The sequence below is a fragment of the Pan paniscus genome, chromosome 6, assembly GCF_029289425.2.
Source record: "Pan paniscus chromosome 6, NHGRI_mPanPan1-v2.0_pri, whole genome shotgun sequence".
Taxonomy (NCBI): Eukaryota; Metazoa; Chordata; class Mammalia; order Primates; family Hominidae; genus Pan; species Pan paniscus.
In genome coordinates this window covers 16,256,202-16,281,643 of record NC_073255.2, presented here as the reverse complement: position 1 = coordinate 16,281,643, position 25,442 = coordinate 16,256,202, and the positions used below count along the sequence as shown (strand labels likewise).

The 25,442-nt window shown below is 34.3% G+C and overlaps 1 protein-coding gene across 1 annotated transcript in view; it reads left to right on the top strand.

Moving 5' to 3' along the window:
• The window catches only part of THSD7A (thrombospondin type 1 domain containing 7A), a 474,918-nt gene that overhangs the window by 393,386 nt on the left and 56,090 nt on the right, over positions 1-25,442 (top strand). The window contains exons 12-14 of the mRNA XM_003824998.6: positions 3,934-4,128; positions 5,036-5,299; positions 22,994-23,172. Of these exons, the coding sequence (XP_003825046.5) occupies positions 3,934-4,128; positions 5,036-5,299; positions 22,994-23,172 (638 nt within the window). The remainder of the gene's footprint in view (positions 1-3,933; positions 4,129-5,035; positions 5,300-22,993; positions 23,173-25,442) is intronic.

Genomic DNA, 25,442 nt, shown 5'->3' with positions numbered 1-25,442 from the left:
ACAGCATTATAATTAGCAATTCTTTCAAACTATCTAATATTTTTATCTAATAATTTTTCTCCATTGTCTCAAAAACGTTTATGCATCGTTTGTTCAAACTGAGGTTTCAAAAGGTCTCCACGTTGCATTTGGTTCGTGTATTTCTTAGGTCACTTTTAATCTGACAACAGTTATAGCTCCCTTTTTCATAGCATGTATTTGTTGAAGAAACTTCTCTTATTTATCTTTACAGCATTTTCCCAATATTGATGGGCTAAGCTTGTTTAACTTGATTCATATGTAACCCACAAATCAGTCATATTGATTCTTCCCATGCTTTCAGTCTGCCAGGAGCAGCCTGTCCTATATCACTTAAATAAAAATTGCTGAGCTTTATATAAATACAATAAATAAATGAAGTAAATGGATATAATCAACAGAGTTAAATATGGAATTTTACTTTAAAATAATCATTTTGATTTTTGCTGATCTCACTGAGAAGCTTTCATGGTGAATTATCTGTAGGGTAACATGACTTTTTCCCATCTTGCTAACAATGCTTCAGCTCAAAGGAGAACTTGTGTAATCATTAGATATGACATATACATGCTTCACCTGTAAATACAGATACAAATTTTCTGGGTATATGTAGTTTTCTGGTGTGCTAAGAAACTGTGCTCTTAGTATGATCCATCTTTTCTACTGTTCAAATCACCCTGTTTTCAGTGTTTTAGAAATGATTTTTAAGATCTATAAAGTTGAGAGACCAGATGGTTTCCTTTCCAAACATTTATATTTTCCTCGCCCTAGTATCAGGAAGTTCATTTCAGATTGCATTTCTGTGTTTGAATTGTGTTTCCTCTAAGTCAGAATACAAACAAGTTGAGATGTAGGATAAATTTTCAGTATATTGTACAGATTGTGCTGTTGCTGCTTGTTTGGATAACATTGTATGAGTAATTTATTCCAAAAGTACACTGTCTAAAACCTCAGATAAGGGGTGTAAAGTGCAGAGTGAGAATAGCTATGGGAATTTTACACAATTTTTTTTTCTTTTCAACTAGCTAGAGTACTTAAGATTTTATGTAGTGCAGGTATATGGGGAAAAGGGATTCCAGTTTATGTGAATAGTATAGATCTGCACAAAATAAATTGTTTCTGGAATTGTATTGGTAGTAGTGTTATTTTATTTTGTTTTTCTTTTTGGTGTCACATAACAGGATAATGGTTGGAGCAATTCTGAAACAAAATTTGTAAGAAAGACCCTTAAGAGAGAACCTAAGTCAGTTTCATCTAATTTCTCAAAAGATTTATATTGAAGTCTGTTTCAAAGAGCTAAATGGAATGAGTAGGTAAAAGTAGTCTGATTTCAAAGAACCCAAATTTAGTTTGGTAATTTTTAATTTTCTTTTAGTTACAAACAGTGAAACCCTCTTCACAGCTTACGATTCTCATATGATCAGATGTCTTATTTTCCAAATATATCATTCTTGAGGCTCTTGCATGTCCTGATTAGTAAAAAGTTTAATATCTTTCTCTTTATCAATTTTTTTTTAGCATCCTTGGGGCAACTTTGTCCATGAACCATCGGCACTTACTAAGTTTAGAGTGTCTAAAAGGGTCAATCCTGCTTCCAAATGGCAGGTGTAGAAAGAACTTCAAAATCATAGCAGCTCGTTTATAGCCTGCATCTCGAGGATTTCTCCTACACTGTGTTACAGATGATGTTCTTCTAAACTATATGGATGTTCTTTTTTATCTATTCCCTGTACAAATTTCTATCATGCCCTTCCTTTGAACTCCAAGCTTAGAGCTCTTTTAGTTCATACAATGTTCAGCCATTGTTTCCCAAAGCTTGGCATGGTACCAGGCTGATTAGGTACCAAAGGATTTTCTGTCTTAGCCATATATGTTTGCCAGAACCCTTCCTGTACCTTGAATACTCAAGCTGGTGGGTCCCAAACTTGAATCTGCATAAGGATCACCTGAGCATCTTAAAAAAAATGCATATTCCTGACCCCATAGCAGATATCTCATTATCTGGATTGGTCCAGATTATGGAACTCTTTTTGGGTCCAGGGATCTTCATGTTTAATAACATTCTAGGTGTTTCTGATGCAGGTGAAAATATATTACCTACTAGAGCAGTAGTTCTCATATAGCTTGGATAATTAAATCATCAGAAAGCTTAAAAAGTATCCTAAATCCCAGGACCCCAACCTCAACCAGGGAAATCAGAGCATTAGAGTTTAGTAAGGGCATAGGTATTTTCCAAAGGTTATCCAGGGGATTATAATCTGCAGCCAGACATGAGAACCACCATCTTAGACTGCTATGATTAAACAGAGTACCAGATGTGTCCTCCCTCAAGGGGGTAGATTCTCTTTGAGACACTTAATGTTTTTTATTTGTTTCTGTCATCTAACCTTCATCAAGGCCAACACTGTTCACCCTACCAGGATTTTCCTATTTTTAAAAATTTAGGGGCCCCTGTTCTTTTCTTACAAACTGGCCCTTCCAAAGTCAAGTCATGTGTACTAAATGAAAAGCACATCTAAAGCTAAGAAATAGGGAAGTGCATCCACAATTGAACAATTTAGAAGGGCCTTTTATGTTAGGTCTGAAGCAGTTGCATTAAGTTGTGTTCAACTACACAGAGAAAATCTTGCCTTGCTAAAATTGCTAGTTATGTCCATTTACACACTCTATTACAAAGCCCTGCACTCCTAGGCAATAGGTTTTAGTACATAGATCCAGACGGTGTTGTCTAACCTGAGGCCCTCTATGCCCTCACTGTAATTTAAGGTCAAAAACTTCAGGCTCCTTCACCTTGATTTCATGGTGATGGAATCCTGAACAGGGCAGAGATCAGCAGCAGTTTCAGCCTAGACCATAAACCTGAGAAAGCCAAGTAAATCAATCTGAATGAGGCCATTTAAGATAATTCAGTGAAGCCAACTTTAGGACCAAGGTTTAATGTTTCATCTGCTTCCTCAATAAGTGAGTTGTTTTTAAAACCAATGGAAAGGAAATGGCATAGGGAGAAAGTGGGCTTTAAACATGCTTGCTCTTTTTCTTTAAGACTTGTTACCATAAAGCACTCATATGTATATGTTCAATAGGTAAAAATATTATTTCTTATTTTAAGTCAGCAGAACAATATCATAGGAGAAATAATTTCTATGAATTTAAACTTCGATTTTTTAAATTTATATGTAATTTTAGAACTACAAATTTTAACATAATAAATGAAGATTATTGAAAATTTTCAAGTGCCAGGTTGATGTTTGTGTATGTGAAGAACTTGTAGAAAGAGGAGATGGAGGACTTTGACATTGCCTATCCATTAATGATTCCAACCCTTCCTAATAAACTTGAAATGTAATACAGTGAACATACTTCCCATGCCAATGCAGTTTCAAGATAATTTCTATAAGCACACCTTCCTGACCCCAAACTCCAACCTACCAACCAGCTTTCTGCCACTAAAACACTTCTATAAAGGAATTCTAGGGTGTCCAATGATATGAAACAATATTAGATATACCTAGTATCTTCCAGTCCCTCTCCAAACACCCTATGCTCAACATAAGCTATTATCAGAACCCATGTATGGTTTGTCTTACATTCTTACAAATTTATTTCTAAATATACCCTACATGTGACATGAATTGAAACTCTGAATACATATAATTAAAACTGGTAAATGCTAAGTATGCATATGTGTCCACTTTTCTGTGCCACAAAAATCACTCAGGGTTATGTGTTATTTTTAAAAATAACCAATTTAATGGCTACTGGGATTATTAGAAACACTCCTATAAGATTTCTACTGTAAGTAAGGAATTACAAGAGGCTTTCTCTGACTGCTTAACCAAATGTTAGGTTAGCTTCTAAATTATAGAGTAATTAGACGTTTGAATTTGTTATAACAGCTTTATGCTTTTCTTTTAGCCATTACTTGTCGCAAGCAAGATGGAGGACAGGCTGGAATCCATGAGTGCCTACAGTATGCAGGCCCTGTGCCAGCCCTTACCCAGGCCTGCCAGATCCCCTGCCAGGATGACTGTCAATTGACCAGCTGGTCCAAGTTTTCTTCATGCAATGGAGACTGTGGTGCAATTAGGACCAGAAAGCGCACTCTTGTTGGTGAGAATAATTGGGATGCCAAAGCCAGTACACGTCAAAGTAGAGGAACATAATACAAGTCAGACTGAGAGAATTCTGACAGTGTATTTGAAAAATAATATGCCAATGGATTTAGATGTATATTTTAAATTTAGCTGGCAGTGATAAAAGCATTATGTACTTTTAGTAAAAAGAAAAGGAAGCCTTGAAAATTGAACTCTGACTCCCTATATAATATGCAGTGGATTATTTTCTGGTGTAGACATAATCTTTTAGTGGACTGCCTGCAGACTGTAAAGTGCTTGGAGCAAAGGTTTTGGGGAACAAGAGAAAAAGTTGCTACTTTGTTAACCCATTTTCACTGTCAGAGCCTCAGATTATCCTTTCTCACCTAGAAGGGGGAATATAGCATTAATTCTGTATCTGAAAATTGTATTTTAAACCATAGTAATGACTAACAGCATGAATATAATGAGCAGGATTAGGAGCCATCACTCTGAACTAAAGCTTGGTGCATTTGAAATATTGCCAATGGCAAAAGCAACCTAAAAATATTGGTGCTAGTAGACTACTCAGAATTTAAGTTAAAAAATGAACCACCTATGTAATGAAGACGGTCGAAACTATATAACACAGCCTATGAAGGTGAGAGATAAATATATGTACTTATCTGTAGTATAATTAAAAAGTATGTGAAAAATAGTGTTCTGAAAAAATAATACAAATTTTACTATGCAAAGCACCCAATACCAACAAGAGCCTGTGTAGAAAACACTATGGAATGAGAAAATAGCATTGATTTATAGGCTACTGCTAAATATGGTTAAAAATGAAGAAAAAGAAATTAGGAAAGCAGAAAATTTAGGGATGTGTGAAATTAATGATGGTATTTTCCAACTTAAATTGCCTGATCGTTTCTCTTCCACAGGAAAAAGTAAAAAGAAGGAAAAATGTAAAAATTCCCATTTGTATCCCCTGATTGAGACTCAGTATTGTCCTTGTGACAAATATAATGCACAACCTGTGGGGAACTGGTCAGACTGTATTTTACCAGAGGGAAAAGTGGAAGTGTTGCTGGGAATGAAAGTACAAGGAGACATCAAGGAATGCGGACAAGGATATCGTTACCAAGCAATGGCATGCTACGATCAAAATGGCAGGCTTGTGGAAACATCTAGATGTAACAGCCATGGTAATTCAATCTTTATTGTTATATATTTGCTATCTTCGGGAGTATGGAGGGAAAATGCACACGCATCATAGTGGAATGGAAGTGAAGGTTTACAGAAGTATATTCTAAATTAAACTCTGAAGCACCACACTATACATATATCATTTATATGTAACAGGACATTCAATGGCATTGCCTAATTGTCCAGAAGTTGGCAACTTAAGTCCCAAAGATAATGACAGGAAGCCTGATGGGGCCCAAATCTTGCAAAGGGTAGGCAAAACTGGTGCCAGAACGGTCCCCCAGAGCTTATCAAGAGCCTGTACATTAAACACACCCAATAATCCCTAACAAGTCTGTGCACAGGAAGGGAGTAAGGAGGAAATAAGATTTGAATCAGTTTGAGATTTAAACAGACTTTTAACAACTAAACTGGCAAGATTTGCAATATGCACAAAATGTCATTAAGCAGCAGAGAAGATGGCAACTAGTAACTGGTGAAAACTCAAACGTTTATTCTCTATTGAATTTAGATTGACACACACACACACACATAAAACAAACGAACAAACAAAAAGAAAAATGTGCATACTCCTAGGAAACTGTGCCCACTTTTATTTTCTAAACCAAAAAAGAAAGGAAAAATGCAGCAATTATAATTGTGTTGCCAAAAGATTGTGAATGGTGCCATCTTTGACCAGAATATATTCAATCTTAATATAGGCAGTATTAAGCAATTTTCTCTGGTCTTCTTTTATTTTAATACATCTGTCTTTTTATAATGGAATGAACGAAGTTTACAGTGGGGCAGCCTGAAACATAGATACCACATACTTGCAACACCAGATGATGATCTCTTACTTACTTGATAGAAGTGGCCAAGAAAGGATGAGTTAAATTGCTAGAAGCATGATACATGGCAGTTATCCTCCAACCTTGCTGAAATATTAATAAATCCTGCTATTGGAATGGTGCTGCTCCAGTTTTATTATATGGTTCAGAAAACAATGCTAATAAAAACCATCTCATATTTATAAACTATCAAGGTGTCATGGTGACATATTTATTGAAATCTCTTAAACATCTCACTACAAAGAAGTTTCATTTAATATATATATACATATATAGTTTCATTCTATGTATACATATATAGTTTCATTATATATATACAGCATTTTATATATATATAAAATAGTTATATATAATGATAGTTTTATATATATAGTTTAATTATATATATAGTTTAATTATATATATAGTTTAATTATATATATAGTTTAATTATATATATAGTTTAATTATACATATAGTTTATACACACACACACACACACACACAGAGCAGACAACTGTGCCCCCTCTCTTTTTTTTGTTATACTTTAAGTTCTGGGATACATGTACAGAAAGTGCAGGTTTGCAACATAGGTATACACGTACCATGGTGGTTTGCTGCACCCATCAACCCGTCATCTACATTAGGTATTTCTCCTGATGCTATCCCTCCACTGCCCCCCATCCCCTGACAGACCCCGGTGTGTGATGTTCCCCTCCCTGTGCCCATGTGTTCTTATTGTTCAACTTTCACTTTTGAGTGAGAACATGCAGAGTTTGGTTTTCTGTTCTTGTGTTAGTTAGCTGGGCATGACGGTTTCCAGCTTCATCCATTTTATGATGTATATGTGCCACATTTTCTTTACCAGTATATCATTGATGAGCATTTGGGTTGGTTCCGAGTCTTTGCTATTGTGAACAGTGCCACAGTAAACATACGTGTGCATGTGTCTTTATAGTAGAATGATTTATAATCCTTCGGATATATACCCAGTAATGGGATTGCTGGGTCCAATGGTATTTCTGGTTCTAGTTCCTTGAGGAATCGCCACACTGACTTCCACAATGGTTGAACTAGTTTACACTCCCACCAACAGTGTAAAAGCGTTCCTATTTCTCCACATCCTCGCCAGCATCTGTTGTTTCCTGACTTTTTAATGATCGCCATTCTAACTGGTGTGAGTTGGTATGTCACTGTGGTTTTGATTTGCATTTCTCTAATGACCAGTGATGATGAGCTTTTTTTCATATGTTTGTTAGCCACATAAATGTCGTCTTTTGAGAACTGCCTGTTCATATCCTTTGCCCACTTTTGGATGGGGTTTTTTCTTGTAAATTTGTTTAAGTTCTTCCCACAAAGAAGTTTCTAAAACTCTTGTCCTTTTGTTGTTACCTTATCACATAGATTCTATTGTATTGAAGTCTGGTGATATGCAAAGAAATGATAAATGTTTGAGGTGATGGGTCATCTCAGTTATCCTGATTTGATCATTACAGGAGTATGTATGTACTCTGTAATATCACAGGTACCCCATAAATATGTATAATATTACCATCTTAACTATCTTTAAGTGTGTTCAGTAGTGTTAAGTACATTCACGTTGTTGGGCAATCAATCTCCAGATCCTTTTTATTAAAAAATAAATTTTATTGTGTATGTTTAAGGTAAAAACAAAAAGTCTAATGATGTGAACTCCAAAGACTCCATAATATTGAAGCTCTACATATAAGTATGTTTCAGGTTAATATACATGCATTGCTGAGTTGAAGATTATTACATGCCTTGAGAACAATAACTATAAAAGTAAAGGGAACTTAGTATTTATAATCCATGTACTTTGAGAAACATCTCAAAGAGTAATTGAATATTTTATTCTCTAGATCAAATAACATAAGTGTTATAAATTAGATACCAAGAAAAATATAAATTCCCTTTCTACTTTGAGGTGATAATGTAGAAAACCATAATTAGCCATTAAAATATAAAATTGAAGATCACTTAAAAAATGTGTTTATTTTGGAATGCAGCACATAAGTGTTTGCTCACATTTTAGCTTGTTATGCATAGTGAATCACTAAAATAATTGTTAAACATTACCTGTGAGCTTCCAGAATAACATTTATATTTTCTCACTCTTGCCTTGATTTGTTAATTAGATGCATGAGAGCATCAGCAAGCCACTTCAGTCCATCTTATATTTAGAAACATCTTTTAAAATATTCTGTGACTCACAGAAATGTTTGATCACTTCAAAAAAGTAAAAGAACAAAAATAATTGAAATTGGCCAAAGGCAGTATACATTTTTTATTTTAGTATTGTCAACTCACAGCATGAAGAATGCAGTACTGTATTCTAGAGAAAGGCACTTATAGAAAAATGATGAATCCATGATGACATTGACTTCGTGGGGATTCTGAAAGGATCTCAGAAAGATCCTTAAGGAAGTGAATGGTTCTAGTTTAGTTCTTCTGCATGTCCTGCATCATTCCTTTCTTAATCTGGTATCTGATGGAATGTCCAATTGATATTTTAGTGTTTACTAACATAATTACTCAAAGTAAAGTCTTGAGAAATTGAGTCTCCAATGCCTGATTTCTTTGGGAATTCCTGCTTTCCTTAAATATGTTCTGCAAATTCTGGTGTTTGTGGAATGTTATGACTTTGCCACTCTATCCCAGTCATCCCCTAATTATAATCTCTATGACAACTGCTTTCTTTCAGCCAAATCAGCTTTCTAGATGGATGGTTATTAAGTGGCTCTGGAGAAAAAAGTATCTTCCTGCTTTCAATTTAAAGACAAAATTGATCCCCGTGTGTGCAGTGCAATGACAATAATCCCCTATTCAATAGTGTCCTTGGGGTATTTCTGTTTAATCATTGTTGTCTATCTGTGGATCATATTACCAGTTGTTATATTCATAAACCAGTTTGACTTTTACCAGCTTAATTATATTATTTTAGACTGTTTCCCACTAGGTCACTTTTTTTTAAGTTTCTTAAACTTGAGGCAGAATTCTGTTATTTTTGAACTTGTGTGTAATAATAGGCTCTGTGCTGAAAAGTGATATAACTGCATTGCCAAAATCAGATATTATAGTATACTTTGGGAGCCACATAAAAGTTCATCCATCCTGATGCATGGTATTAAATATAGTAACTGCACAAATGATATATAAACACACTTATGGCATATCTGCAGTAAAAACATAATACAAATTTTGTATATTTACTCTTGGTATGAAATATTGGAAGGTGTCACTATAGCAACAATTTTTTAGCAGTTTTTTATGCTTTTTTAAAAAATTATACTTTAAGTTCTGGGAAACATGTGCAGAACCTGCAGGTTTGTTACATAGGTATACATACGCTATGGTGGTTTGCTGCACCCATCAACCTATCATCTACATTAGGTATTTCTCCTAATGCTATCCCTCCCCTAGCCCCCGACCCCTGCTGACAGGCCCCAGTGTGTGATGTTCCCCTCCCTTCTGTCCATGTGTTCTCATTGTTCAACTCCCACTTATGAGTGAGTACATGCGGTGTTTGGCTTTCTGTTTCTGTGTTAGTTTGCTGAGGATGATGCTTTCATCAACCAATATCATCTTAGAGGAATCTTGTGATGAATAAAAAATGTGTAATTTGATTTTTGAGTGATTTAAAATTGTTGCTGTCCTCTCAAGGAAATAAGAGAGGGTAGCAACAACTTGATGATTAATTTATTAGAAATTTATTGAGAGCCTAACCACACAGTACTAGGTACTTCTCAAGTTAATCATCTTCAAAATGTTACAAAACGAAGGGCAGAATATCTGGAACTTTTTTATTATATCATTTAATCTTCATATTTCAAACAATCTTAGAGGTAGCCCAGCTTATGCAAGGTACATGTATACAAGATTTCTATTTAAATGGAAAGGATAGAATGGTATTGTGCCACCCCTCAGCTTGATCCAGTGCTCCCAAATCCCTTTATCCGGCTTTACATTTTACATTTCTAAAGGGTGTATCATCTTATAACATACCATATAATTTACTTACTTATTATGTTTCTTGTTTATTCTTTATCTCCCATTCAAGAATAGAGATTGATGAGGATATCTTAGACTATTTTATTCACTGATGTATCCTAAGTACCTAGAACAGTAGTAGGTGCTCCACAAAATTTGTAGAATAAATGGATGAATAAAAAGCTGGAGAGAATGATTTTTTTCCAGATAAAGAGTTACAACCTACTGGAGTTGCAGTGGTTTCTGTACTTTGGGGTGACTGTGGCAATTTCTTAAAATAAGACAGTAATGAATTTTGCTGCATCCATTGACTTTTTCATTCACTAAAGAGTTCTCTGTTGCATGCAATGTTGTTTGATAGCATTTTACCCACTGTGGAACTTCTTTCAAAACTGGAGTATATCCTCTGAAACCCTACTACTGCTTTGTCAACAACATTTATGTAATATTCTAAATTCTTTGTTGTCATTTCAACAATTGTCACTGCATCTTCACCCGGAGCAGATTCCATCTTAAGAAACACTTTCTTTGCTCACCCATGAGAAGCAATTCCTCATCTCTTCAAGTTTTATCATGAGATTGCAGCAATCCAGTCACATCTTCAGACTCCTCTTCTAATTCCAGTTCTCTTGCTGTTTCTACCACATCTGCAATTACTTTCTCCACTGAAGTCTTGAACCCCCTCAAAGTCATCCATGAGAACCAACTTCATTCAAACTCCTGTTAAGGTAGATATTATGACCTCCTTCCATGAATCATGAATGTTCTTAATGGCATCTAGGCTGGTGAATCCTTTCCAGAGGTTTTCAATATACTTTGCCTGGATCCATTGGAGGAATAACTATGGCAAGTATAGTCTTACAAAATGCATTTCTTAAATAATAAGACTTGTAAGTCAAAATTACTCTTTGGCCCATGTGCTGCAGAATAGATATTGTGTTAGCAGGCAGGCAAACAACATTCATCTCCTTGTACATCTCCATCAGAGCTCTTAGATGACTACATGCATTGTCAATAAGAACTAATATTTTGAAATAAATCTTTTTTTCTGAGCAGTAGGTCTCAGCAGTGGGCTTAAAATATTCAGTAAACCATGCTATAAACAGATGCAGTATCATCCAGGCTTTGTTGTTTCATTATTGAGCACAAGCAGAGTAGATTTAGCTTGATTCTTAAGGGCTCTAGTATTTTCAGAATGGTAAATGGGCATTGGCTTCAACTTAAAGTCACCAACTGCATTAACCCCTAACAAAAGAGTCAGTCTGTCCCTTGAAACTTTGAAGCCAGCCATTGACTTTTCCTCTCTAGCTATGAAAGTCCTAGATGTTGTTTTCTTCCAACAGAAGGCTGTTTCATCTACATTGAAAAATCTGTTGCTTAGTGTAGTCATCTTAATCTATTACCTTAGCTAGATATTTGAGATAACTTGCTGCAGCTTCTATATCAGCACTTGCTGCTTTACTTCACACTTTTATGTTATAGACAGCTTCTTTCCTTAAATCCAAACCAAACTCTGCTAGCTTGCAACGTTTTTTATGTAGCTTCCTCACCTTGCTCAGCCTGCATAGAGCTGAAGATAGGATCTTGCTCAATTAGGCTTTGGTTTAAGGGAATGTTCTGACTGGTTTGGTATTCTATCTAGACCGCTAAAACTTTCTGCACATCAGCAATAACACTCTAGTACTTTCTTATTATTTGTGTGTTCACTGGACTACTACTTTCAATTTCCTTCAAGAAGTTTTTCTTTGCATTCACAACTTGGCACCCCCAAACAATTACAATAGTAACAGCAAAGATCACTGATTACAGATCATAACAGATATAATAATAATGAAAAAGTTTGAAATATTGCAAGAATTACCAAAATGTGACACAGAGACACAAAGTGAACACATGCTGTTGGAAAAAATGGCAACAGCATAGATTTGCTCAATGCAAGATTGTCATAAACCTTCAATTTGTAAAAAATGCACAATCTGCAAAGCAAAATAAAGCAAAGCCCAATAAAATAAGGTATACCTGTAAAACATTCTAATATACTTACATTGTTTCTTTATCAAGTTTTATTACTCTATGTAATGCATTGGGTATTAAGTATTAATGGAAAATTGGTGCTGAACACTATGAAAAAATCAAAGCCCAATTCAGATTTGTCCTTTGAAAATAGTCATATTTTTGCTGAAGGAATTCCATATTAATTGAACTTTAATGAACAAAATGATTCCACATTTTACAGCTCAATAGTTTTTATTATTCTACTCTAAGACTTTTTGTGCTTGAAGAAAAAAATTATTAAATTGCAAAGAGAACATAAATCAATATATCAGCCAAAATATTAAAATATATCTGTCAAAGTAGTGAGGAAGAAAAAAGTCTTTTTCAGTTAATCTAGAGAAATAAGAGGGTTCTAGGTTTATTTACTGCCGGATTGTCAAACAAAATACAATATTATATTTAAGTGCCGGGCACACTTTTCTTTGTGCTCTAAGAATCATGATCCAATGGCTCTAAAATTACCAGGCCTTGGTACTGCCATGTGGACACCATACTGGCATTCAGAAAGCTAAAATACAGTTTTTGTAGGCCACTTTAGTTATGTTCGTCTTCCAATTGTAGTAACAATTAAATAGTTCAGAATAGTTTGTCTAATGCCTTATTAATATAATATCTCTTTAACATTAATTTTTAAATATAGTGATTTGTATTGACTTTTCCATGTTTTCTCTCTTTGCCTAGTATGCTTGTGAATGATATTACAGAGGACTTTCTGGACATTAATGAATAGCTTAAGCAATTGCTTTTTTGCAAGCATCTGTAGGATTCAAAGTGTGCTTTGCTAGCACCCAAAGTTTCTCTTTAAAAATTTGGTTTCATACCAGTTTGCACTATAGCACTAATTATTAAAATAAAAAGAAGGCTCTACAAATATTACAAATGAGGAAAAACCTTTTAATAGAATATCTTTACATTATAAATATGTGTGTGGAGTATTTATATCCTTGTGTGGAAACATTTAACATTATTGCCTAATAGCCTAAGCAGTCTACTACTTATTCCACCAGCCTCTCACAGTTCTGACGCAGATGATTCCAAAGCAGGTGTCATGTTTCAGTGACCATTGCTAGCTACTGCAAAGAAGTAACTGTAAATATGAAACACTGTTGTATCACTCAGGGCTCTAGTACACATGTCTCAGCTGTGGGATTCTTTTCTACTAACATTTGTAGGAACAGGAAAGAATCATCAAAAAAAAAAACTTGGAAAAGGAATATATCATGGATGAATTTTAAAAATTATAATACCCAATTTACAAATAGACTTTAGTTTAAGAGTTTGTGCTTTTAAGTTGTAATATGGAACTCAAGATAAAACTGATAAATATAATCATGAATATGGGTAGAGAATAACCCACCTGACCACTCAACCATAAAGTAACTGAAATGTATTACTTTTTGTAATAGGATTCTACCAAAGATTATGTAGGTTCATTATTAGAGGTTAATTAGAAACAAAATTGAATGAGAAATTGTTCCTTATCATAGTGGATACTCGTATTTGAGGAAGAACATGTTTAATTAAACCAGGCAGAAAAAGCAATAAATAGAGTCTTGTAAACAAGCTGAAATGGAGTCCTAATTTCTCCAAAGAGCTTTTCCACTTGGTAGAATTTGTTTAATGTCTAATTCATTTCAGATTTTCAGTGTCTCATTTGATAGCATAGGTAGAGCTAGTATTGCTTTTGCAGTTATCATTCACAACTGGAATCTTTTTTTCCTTTCAAATGTAAAAGAGAGGCAGGGGGTGAGGGACAGACTTTTCCTGAGGTAACTAGTTGCAAGTTTAAAGAGCCAAGGAAAGAAGGAAAGAGCATCTAAGGATACTTGGGCACAAAGAGAAAGCAATTGCCTAGGGTCGAATTTAAATAAGCTGTGGAGATCAGCACTAAGCTCACACAGGGTCCCTGAGGGAGCACAGAGGAGGTGATGAGGGAGAGAGGGGCTGGAGATTTTCCTGCAGCTGCCATTCATGTCAGGTGTGATGGAAGAGCATCTGCCATCATCATTTAGTTCTGTCTGTTCATGTTCCGACACCTCATCTACTACTTCATATCATGGTTTTCAAACTGGGTTTCCCAGAGCCCCTCAGGCCAGGCTGTCAAACATAGCCACCAATAGATCCTGTGTCCTTATTTGGCTTTCCTTCAGTTTTTTAGGAATAAAGTGTTCCATTGTTTAAAATAAATTTAACTGCCAAGAACAATTCATTATTTGCAACAACCAAAAAAGAAAAATTAGAATTTTGCCTTTATCAGCAATTTCTGCCACTATAGGAAATTTTAGGTAATCTGGATATAAAACAAAATTCACTCTCCTTTGGTCTTTTAAATAGACATTTTTAAAAACAGGAAATTTATCCAAATAACACTTTCCCCTCCCTTTGTTGAAATTAATTTATTGCTAGTTTATCCATGTTTGACTTTTGACCTGTAAAATATAAAATAATGTAGGAAGAAGAAACTATCTTAAGCTTCTGGCATTTTTGTTTGGTTGCTTGGTTTTGCATTTTCTTCTATATCTGGAAATGGAAATTTAAAAAAAAACTACTTTAAAAAATCTTAAATTCTGAATGGTTCAAAACACGAATTCAATTTTAAAGCATTCCAATTATAATCTATTTAGATCTATTTCTCTAGTCCAGTGAGATGCTATGTGAAAAAGTCAGTAATTATGGGAATGCAGTATGTGAGTCATTCTCTCAGCGAGTCATAGTTTGTATTACCCAAAAGGGAAAAGTCCAGGGTAAATAGACCTGTATAACCTAGTTTCATGCAGCAGTTTTTCAATTTACCACAGACTGCTTTTTGTTAAAATTATGTTTAATACTTATTAGAATCCAATAAGCTAGTGTTTAAAGATCATCCTTTGCAAATACTTTCATGGCAATATTAGATTTTAATTGATTGAAAGAACAGTGCATTGCACTGGATCAAGTTAAAAATAAATCATTTTAATAAGCTTCAAAATTAATACATCTTCCATTACTTAATCTTCACAATTTGAACACTCTATCAAATATGTTTGTATTCCTGACAAAGCCCTATTACTAATGTGAGGTTTTTAAACTCTGCATCTGATTTTCAACATCATGTTAGTTAAAATTATAAATGTTAAATATGAGGAGAAAGTCAATAAATGCCTTAGTATGTGTAACGATTCCCAAGGTTTGTTATTATGGTTGAATAAGTAAAATATAAACACAGGTTCTTACATATATAAGTTTATTTTCTTTTTTAACAAAATATATATTTGAAAGTGCAATATAATTCTGACACTAACTACCTGGAGTTAGGCCAAACTTCACAGGTTAAGGGCCCAGTACTCCACAAGACTCCTCTCACTTCAGATATCAGCTGCAAATTTGGGATTCTCCAAGCCAACCTTACTTCTCACAAGCTGGCTGCAAATTTCTGACTTCCCAGTACTGCCCCAGGCTCAGTAATTCACTAGAACAGCTGACAGAACTTGGAAAAGCAATATATTTACCACTGCAGTTTTATAATAGCAAAAGGATACAAATCAGAACCAGCTGGAAAAGACAGGTAGCTGAGGTGAGGGGGCATCTGAAACATGAAGCATCCATAATCTCTCTTTAGTGGAGGCAGGAGGCATCTTTCTCTTAGCACACTGATGTGCATTTCCAAACAGAAAGCTCACCTGAGCTTTGGTATCCAGAGTTTTTATTCAGGTTTCATTATATAGGCATGACTGAAGAATCATTGGCCATGTGGTTAAATGCAATCTCTCCCGTCTTAAAGGTGGTCAGATAACATGTAGCTCAAAGCTCCAACTCTCTAATCAGATGATTGGTCTCTCCGGTGTGACCAGCCCCTTCCTGAGATATCCTTACAGCATAAAATCATAAGTAGTCTGAGGAGCCCACCATGAATAACATAGATAGTTCGATCACTAGTGAAATTTCAGGGCCGAGAGACCTGCCTTTCAGGAATCAGGGACAAGGGCCAGGCAAATTCTTTATTATACAAGAGAAGCCTTTAGAGTTTGCTGTAAGAAATGCCCTTGGTAATGAACTTGTACATAGATATCACTCAATGAATCTGAAAAAGCATGGTCATTGAGTAAATTCCCAGTATTAAAATAACAATAACAAAACCTCACAGCCATTCATACTGATATTGAAATTTTCTGAGAAAATTTATAAATACTTAGCAGATATGAATACATATGCTTTCAAATGTATACAAAATGAATAAATATAATTAAAATAATATTGTATTGTACTTCTATAAATTTGCCTGGGTACTTTACTATGATAATTAATTGCCTAATATTTATAACTTTTCATCCATCAAATATACAATGGGTAGAACATTGGAATATAGGAGTTTGGATATATATACATAGTAATTTGGTTGCCCCAGGTATCAGATCACCAGTTTTTAATATATAACTGCTCAAGAATATTGTCCATTTGGAAAGTTTTTGCAAAATGATTTTTTTTCAACTTTTTCCAGCCTGTGAGGACCACAATAGATAAAAGTCTAGCTACATTTTCTCATTCCCAGTTGCAATCAAGTGAATATAATACACAATTAAGTAGAAGAGATTTTTTGAGGTTGCTTTTGAAATTAATCCAGATGTTTCAGAGAGAATGCCAGAGTTACTCATTCACACAGCTATAAATCAGAACCAACCAGTATTTTCTATGTGCTTTCAAAATGAATTCTTTGATCCATCAACAGTATTCCTTTCAACAGCACAATTTAGTAATTGTGGAGGTTGTTGAAATCTACTTTATCTCCACATTCATAATTCAAATGAATGAGTGATTGTGTGTATCTCAAAGGCAATATGTCCTCCAGTTGCCACTTTAAGCCTGCTAGTCTTTTGTATTTATTTCAACCTGAAAGCAGCAGTCAAAAATATAATCAGAAGTCTGGAGTTTAATTTTTCCAAGCGTCAAATTCTGTGTTGAACTGCTGAAAGTTTTAATATCCTAATTGTGAAGTCATTTATTCTAGCATCCTCAGAAACCATACATTGCTATAAGATGCCAGCAGTTTATTTAGGCTTAAAACATTCTAAATGTTTTTCTTTCTTTCCATCCCCCATGATTGTTTGGTGTTAATTGCCCTAAAAAATGATCTGAGCAGAGAAGGCAGGGGAATGCTTTTCTAGCAGTTCACTAGTAGCATTAAGGATTTTAATGGTGCTAGATAAACATGACAGGCAATTATTGAATGTTGTCAGACATTGGAAAATAAAATTGATATGCTAGGCAATATATGCTTTTGCAGTTTTATCTTTATCTCAGTTTCTAATTTGTATCTATCTTTTAACAGTTTAATAGGCTGCATTTTATTTGAGAGATGTTTTCTGGAATATGCTATTGGAAAATCAGACATAAAAGTTTTATATCTCCTTCCTTAATAACACAACGTGAATCAGTCTGAAGTCATACATGTTAAATCTTACTAAAACCATAATATTTCAATCAAAAACAATTTTCCATTTATTACTCTGTGGGGTAGTGACATGTAAGGCCACCATGTGATTCTATTTTCAGTTATAATTACTGAGCTAAAAAAGCCTGGAGGTTTACTTTTGAGAGACATTTTGCAGTTTATCAAGGTGGGAAAATGCAGTTCTTCTAAAAATATTTCAATAACTTATTACCTTCGAAATACTAGTGCTCTTTTGCCAAAGCCATTGATAATATTTGGAAATGATTTGGATGGTTCTTAATTCATTGTAGTCTTACAAATATTATTAAATGATTTGGTCATAATGCCATTGATTTGGAAATGACTTTAAATACTTTTAAAGTTTGATTGTATTTATTAAACTATAACTTATTTAAAGAAAATAAGTGATTACTGGCCCTAAAATAAGAGGAGTTATTTTTTGGGCACCTCATACTATTTTAGGTCAATTAATTTACTACCTCAGCTGTAGGAAAAAAGGCATTTGAAGTATATTTCAACTCAGAATCATGAAGGGGCTTATTTCTCCACCCCAAAGCATAATTAAAGTCAAAATGTAAGATTTAAGTAGATCACTGCAATCTATTTTAAAATTTCAGTAACACTACTGTGAAATATTCCTTTAGTTCTTTGTTGAACTTCCCTCTGGATCATTATCGATACTCCAAAAGTCATCCTGAATAAACTTAGCACTGGCATCTTCTTTCTGTCTTCTATGTCTCACAACAAACAAAATCCCAACTCTGCCACATCTGCCCTCCAGAAGATTATCTGGGACTAATGCCCACTTTCAGAACTTTTCATTGTATCCTAATCTTCATGCCAAATTTGTGATCCCATTTTTTAAAATTTATTTTATACTTCATTTACAATGGATGATATAATATACATACCATCCAATTTATCCATTTGTCTCCTAGGAGTACACCAAACAGAAATACATACATATGTCCATCAAAAGACACATTCTAGAATATTCATAGCAGCACTGTTAATAATGGCCCCATATTGAAAACTACCTAAATGCCAACCAACAATAGAATGAATAAATAAGCCATAGTATATTCACACAATAGAATGCTACACATCAACCAGAATAAACAATATTCAGCAATATGCACCAACGTAGATAAAACGCATATCACAATGTAGAGTGAAAAGGCTAGCACAAATGGATATAAACTATATGATTCGATTTATATGAAATTTTTAAAAAGTAAAACTATTCTACACTGTGAGTAGTCAGGATAGTTGTTGCTCTTGTAAGAAGGGGCAGTGGCTGCAAGGGAATACAGAGGAGAGTTCTGGACTATTGATTTCATGGGTGTGTTCAGTGAAATTTACATCTATGGAAAATGCACTTTTGCATATGAAGACTACAATACGAAGTTTAAAACAAATATCTTTGACAAATGTATAGGAGATACTACATAAAAAGATATGCCAGAAATCTATTTATCTTCCATTTTTTTGGTTCTGCCTGTATCTTATAGTAGCACTTCCTAACTTAAGACCTACACAATCACACACACAAATGATTAAAAGTAAAGCTTGTGAAACCTGAGTAAGTGCTATGGATTGTATTAATGTCAATAACTTGAGGGTGGTAGAAGCTTATGTTTTTAACATGTGTCTCAGATAATTTATGATTAGGCAAGGCTAGGAAATACTATATAGTAAATTAGTATTTTAACACTTCCAATACAGGACAGTTTGGGCACAATCTTATAGATTAAATTTGCCATTTTGGTTTAAAGGTGGTCTGACTTTCCTGTAATTAAAGAAATTAATGTTGGTAGGTTCTTTTTAAAATCTACCTACAATAAAAAGAATAAAATACTTAGGAATAAATATAACAAAATAAGTTCAAGACCTGTACACTGAAAACTACAAAACATCATTGAAAGAAATTAAAGATCTATATAAATGGAAATAAATTCCATGTGTCTGAATTAAGATGGCAGTACTTCCAAGTTGATCAACAAATTTGACACAATTCCTATCAAAATCCTAGCTGCAATTTTTTTGCAGAAATTGACAATCTAATTCTAAAATGCATATAGAAGTTTGACTCAAAATAGCCAAACCTATCTTTAAAAGGAAAAACGAAATAGGAAGACTCACACTTCTGGATTTCAATACTTGCTACAATGTTACAGTAGTCAAGACTATGTGGTACTATCATGAAACTAGACATGGAGATAAATGGAATAGAATTTACAGTTCAAAAATAAATTGTTACACTGTGGTCAACTGATTTTCAACAAGGGTGCCAAAACAATTAGGAAAGAACAGTTTTTTTCAACAACTGAAGACAGGATAACTCAATAACCACATGCAAAAGAATGAAGTTGGACCCCTACCTTTTATCATAAACAAAAATTAACTCAAAATGAAACATACACCTAAATATAAGAGCTAAAACTATAAAATTCTCTTGAGAAAACAACTATAAACCTAGATGACCCTGACTTCGGTAGTGGATTCCTAGATATAATACCAAAGCACTAACAACCAAGGAAAAAAGATAAACTGGACTTCATTGACATTTAAAACTTTTGTTCTTCAAACAACACCAAAATTTTAAAGAGACAATAACAAGTTTGACAAGAATTCATAGAAATTGGAACATGCGTACATATCTGGTGGAGTATAAAGTGCTGCAGTCATTTTGGAAAACAGTTTGACACTTCCTGAAAAAGCTAAGTGAGTTACCACATAACTGAGCAATTTCACTGTAATGTATATATGCAAGGGAATTGAAAATGTATGCCCACACAGAAGCTTGTAAACAAATGTTCATAGCAGCATTATTCATGATAGACAAAAAGTGAAAACTCAAATGTCCATTAACTGATGAGTGGATAAACGATGTGAAATGTCCATACAATGAAATATTATTCAGTCATAGAAAGGACTGAAGAACTGATATATGCTATAACATAAATGAACCTTGAAAACATTATACTAAGTGAAAGAAGCCAAGCCAGGCATGGTGGTTCACACCTGTAATCCCAATATTTTGGGAGGCCAAGGATCACTTGAGGCCAGAAGTTCCAGACCAACCTGAGCAACACCGTAACACCTCATCTCTATAAAAAAAAAAATATATGAAAATTCGCCTGGCATGGTGGTGGGCACCCTTAGTCCCAGCTCAGCTACTTAAGAGGCTGAGGTAGGAGGATCTCTTGAGTGCAGGAGGTCAAGGCTGCAGTGAGCTATGATGACACCACTGTACTCCAGCCTGGGTGACAGAGTGAGACATCATCTCTAAAACAAAAAAGAAATAAGATCACATAATGTTTTACTTCATTTATATGAAATGTCTAGATTAGGCAAATTCATAGAGATAGAAAGTAGATTCATGGTTGTCAGGGGATGAGGAAGGGGAAAGTAGGAAGTGGCTGCCAGTAACCATAGGGTTTATTTTTGGAGTAAAACAAATGTTCTAAAATTAGATGGTGATGATGGTTGCACAACGCAGCAAACATACTGAAAACCAAAACATGGGGTTATTTTTATGGAATATGAATTATATCTCCATAAATTTTTTAAAATCTACCTAGAGTTGCCTAGTATCAACTGTTTACATTATAATCATTGTCAAAATCGAATCTCTGCTGTTGAGATAAAATGGCAAGGCAGAGTGTTTTCTTGTACCAAGAACACCCTCTCTCCACATTCAGACTATTATAGAGGACAACCATGCATTTCATTCTTGACTAGAGGAATTTTGCTGTTTTCACATGTTTGCCTTGAGAATAATAGTGTTTAATTGATATTGTGAAATGGCAAGTTTGTAGTTAAGAACTATTCAAAGAAAATAATCCCATTTCCCAAAACAAATCTGTGCACTATTAATTGAATTGGTTGGATGATTTGATGGAATGAGTACTGGATTAGACCTCAGAAAACTTTTCCCTGTCTCTTACTATGTAACCTTGGACTCAGTCAGTCATCGCTCTGCATTTGTTTTCTTATCTGCCTGTTAGAATATCAATACTTGCACAATTCATACATAAGATTTTCAAGAGAATCAAATGGATATAAGATGTGAAGATGCTTTGAAAGTGACAGCATGTAAAATATGAGACATTACTTAACATCCTGCATGTTTCTTCAGACTTGATTTTCAAAGAAGGAGAAACGCAAGATGCTAAGTTAAATGGTTCCTTTTGGTAAAGTCAGGAAACAACAGGTGCTGGAGAGGATGTGGAGAAATAGGAACACTTTTACACTGCTGGTGGGACTGTAAACTAGTTCAACCATTGTGGAAGTCAGTGTGGCGATTCCTCAGGGATCTAGAACTAGAAATACCATTTGACCCAGCCATCCCATTACTGGGTATATACCCAAATGACTATAAATCATGCTGCTATAAAGACACATGCACACGTATGTTTATTGCGGCATTATTCACAATAGCAAAGACTTGGAACCAACCCAAATGTCCAACAATGATAGACTGGATTAAGAAAATGTGGCACATATACACGATGGAATACTATGCAGCCATAAAAAATGATGAGTTCATATCCTTTGTAGGGACATGGATGAAATTGGAAACCATCATTCTCAGTAAACTATCGCAAGAACAAAAAACCAAACACCGCATATTCTCATTCATAGGTGGGAATTGAACAATGAGATCACATGGACACAGGAAGGGGAATATCACACTCTGGGGACTGTTGTGGGGTGGGGGGAGGGGGGAGGGATAGCATTGGGAGATATACCTAATGCTAGATGACGAGTTAGTGGGTGCAGCGCACCAGCACGGCACATGTATACATATGTAACTAACCTGCACAATGTGCACATGTACCCTAAAACTTGAAGTATAATAAAAAATAAAAAATAAAAAATAATAAAAAATAAATAAAAAATAAAAAAAATAAAAAAATAAAATAATTTGCAGCAAAAAAAAAAAAAAAAAGAAAGGGACTGGGATTTCTTAAGAAAGAACGTTGCATGGACTCAGAACCCTGAACTTGTGTGACATTAACAGATAGGGTTTTATAGAAAACTGTTATAATTTCTTAATGTATCATTCTGTCAGCATGAGAATGATATGGCAGCAGACAGGTTATTGTCAATTAAACACGAGCTGTCAGTCAGAAATGTTGAAATATGGTGAGCATGAATCCTAAGCAGATCACATGGCAGCTGCTCAACTGTTATTTTAACAGAGTCACTGTATGTATGTGACATTGCCCTGCAGAATTTAATTCAAGTCCCTAACAACAGAGACACCTCTGCATTTGCATGCTGCTGTCAAGTCAGTCTTGGACCTTCTAAATGACCTAGAATAGTGGGTGGTAATGGGAGAGTGACAGGTGGAGGAGACGATTCTTGTCTCATTTTCCTCTACTCAGGTTACATTGAGGAGGCCTGCATCATCCCCTGCCCCTCAGACTGCAAGCTCAGTGAGTGGTCCAACTGGTCGCGCTGCAGCAAGTCCTGTGGGAGTGGTGTGAAGGTTCGTTCTAAATGGCTGCGTGAAAAACCATATAATGGAGGAAGGCCTTGCCCCAAACTGGACCATGTCAACCAGGTATTTTCTATCATTGACAGTGTTAAGATATTGTTGAGATTCACAATGATCTGATTTTTCTCCAAAATGGAGAAGAGTAAATAATAGCTATTGAATAAAAAATTGACCCATTTTTACCATTAGAATGCCTGAATAAATACATACATGTTATTAAAATTTCAAATTAGACATATTATATCTGTATTCTCTGGAGATTCCATACCTTGCAAGTATATATGAATATGCATGTAATTCAATGGAGAGAAAAATGACACCTATCTTTGAAATAATGTCAAGGTATTTAATCTGTCATAAGATTGTATCTAACATGTAGGCTGAGATTATCTCATTCTTATAGTTTCCCCAAACTGTCAGAAAAGACATCTCAATTACCAAATGCTTAAATTAAAATCAAAGAAATAATATGGGTTTGGGTCTAAAATTAGGAAAAATATATACTGTTTATTTTAATGTGTTTGATATAAAACAAACTGAGAAAAAGAAATACAAAGATGGCCTCAAAATCACTATAAGTATGCTATCAATTTAGTCATTGACCATTTTCAATTTTATTTGGAACTCTGACTTTTGATGCATTCTTTCTTACCTGCTGTTAATAGTTGTCGTTCTGTTCTATTAGAGATAAAAAGAAAAAGCCTAATTGAGGAATTGTGACTGATTTAAACGGAATGTAACATAATCAGACAATTATTACCATGTTTGGCCTGCAAGTGAATTAGCAAAGAATAATTTTATATATTATGTGTGGGTGTTAAGTTGTGTATTTGAATTTAAATCACAATCAAATGAATCAAGTCCTTAAATACGTAGAATTGTTTCATACATACATAGACTCATTTTAATCTCTAAACACACTGCTTACCTGTATACATACTTTCCTTCCCAGATTAACATAACTTTGTTCATAATAAAAGTACATTGTAGAGAAAACAGAAAGAACCTTGGAATTAAGTAAATTAAGATGAAGATCGTGAAGAATTAAATTCTATAAAAAGTACTCTAAAGAGTCTTGATTGTTCCCCAAGTGAAGTTGCTGATTTTATCTTTATGTGCAATGGAGGGTAAATAACACACTCCCTTGCTGCCATCTACTGGTAGTTTAGCTTCCATGTCACAGAGCATTTTGCATTTCTAAGATGCTAAGGAAATTTCCAAAGAAAATTCAGTTCGGCAACTATAATTATATAACTGCAAAACAGAAAAACTGAACTAAAATGTTTATAATACAAAAGAATATTTCTCTACAAATTTTCAAACCTTGAATTTTCAGTAGCAAATTTAAATAAATTATATATGATTCCCAATCCTAATAAAGAGAAATTCTACACATACTCATACCTATTTCACTTTAGTGTGTATGTGTACACCCAGTCAGATATGCAATTAAAATCTGTGTTTTCCTCAGATTTTCCTTAAGTGAATTTCCAAAGTTTCAAAACCTCAGGCCAAGTTGTCTTTGCTATTCCTAGTGTTTAGCCTAAACCATTTGCCACTTTCCAACTCTAATATATTCTGATGCAGTTTGATAAGGGTATTGTGACTTGGTATCGGTTGACTGAAGGCTTACTGAGACATTAACAACTGAAAAATCAAAGCTAAAACAAATAATAAATTTTTGAACATTTGAGCATAAATGTTCTGCATAAAAATAGAAACTTCTATGAATTTGTGTATTAAGATATTTAGGGAAAATAAAAATGTAAAGTTTTGTGTTAATGTTGAAAATTGTAAATCACATAGGTGTTTACTACAATTATATGTTCCTCAGTAAAATAATCAGAAGCATTGGCTTGAAAACGGTCTCTGAGTTTCTATTTTTCTAGCTGAGGAAGGAAGTACTCAAATCCTCATTTTCTACAAAACAGATGAACTGATTAAGGTAAATCAATGGATAGATCAATCTATAAATATACTGATAGACAACAGTCCATTGAAAAGTTGGATCACAAGTTATTTGCATCATATATCAATTTCCCATGCTATGTATTGTGAGGTCAACTCCATTTTCTAAGATTTCTCCATCCTGCCCATCTAATTTTCTCATTGGCTCTGCTATTTACAATACCCATTTGTGTATCTTACTTTTTAACATTAATAAGTAGTTGTGTATTATCTCCTGAGACCTAAGAAAAATGTTCTAATATTTTACCAAAAAAGTAGGTTTTTACATGTAAGTAATAATACTTGAAACTTACCATGAGTTCTTCTCATAGCATACTGACATTTTCACCTATATTATTTCTCTCCCTTTTCATCATTCCTGTTGAACA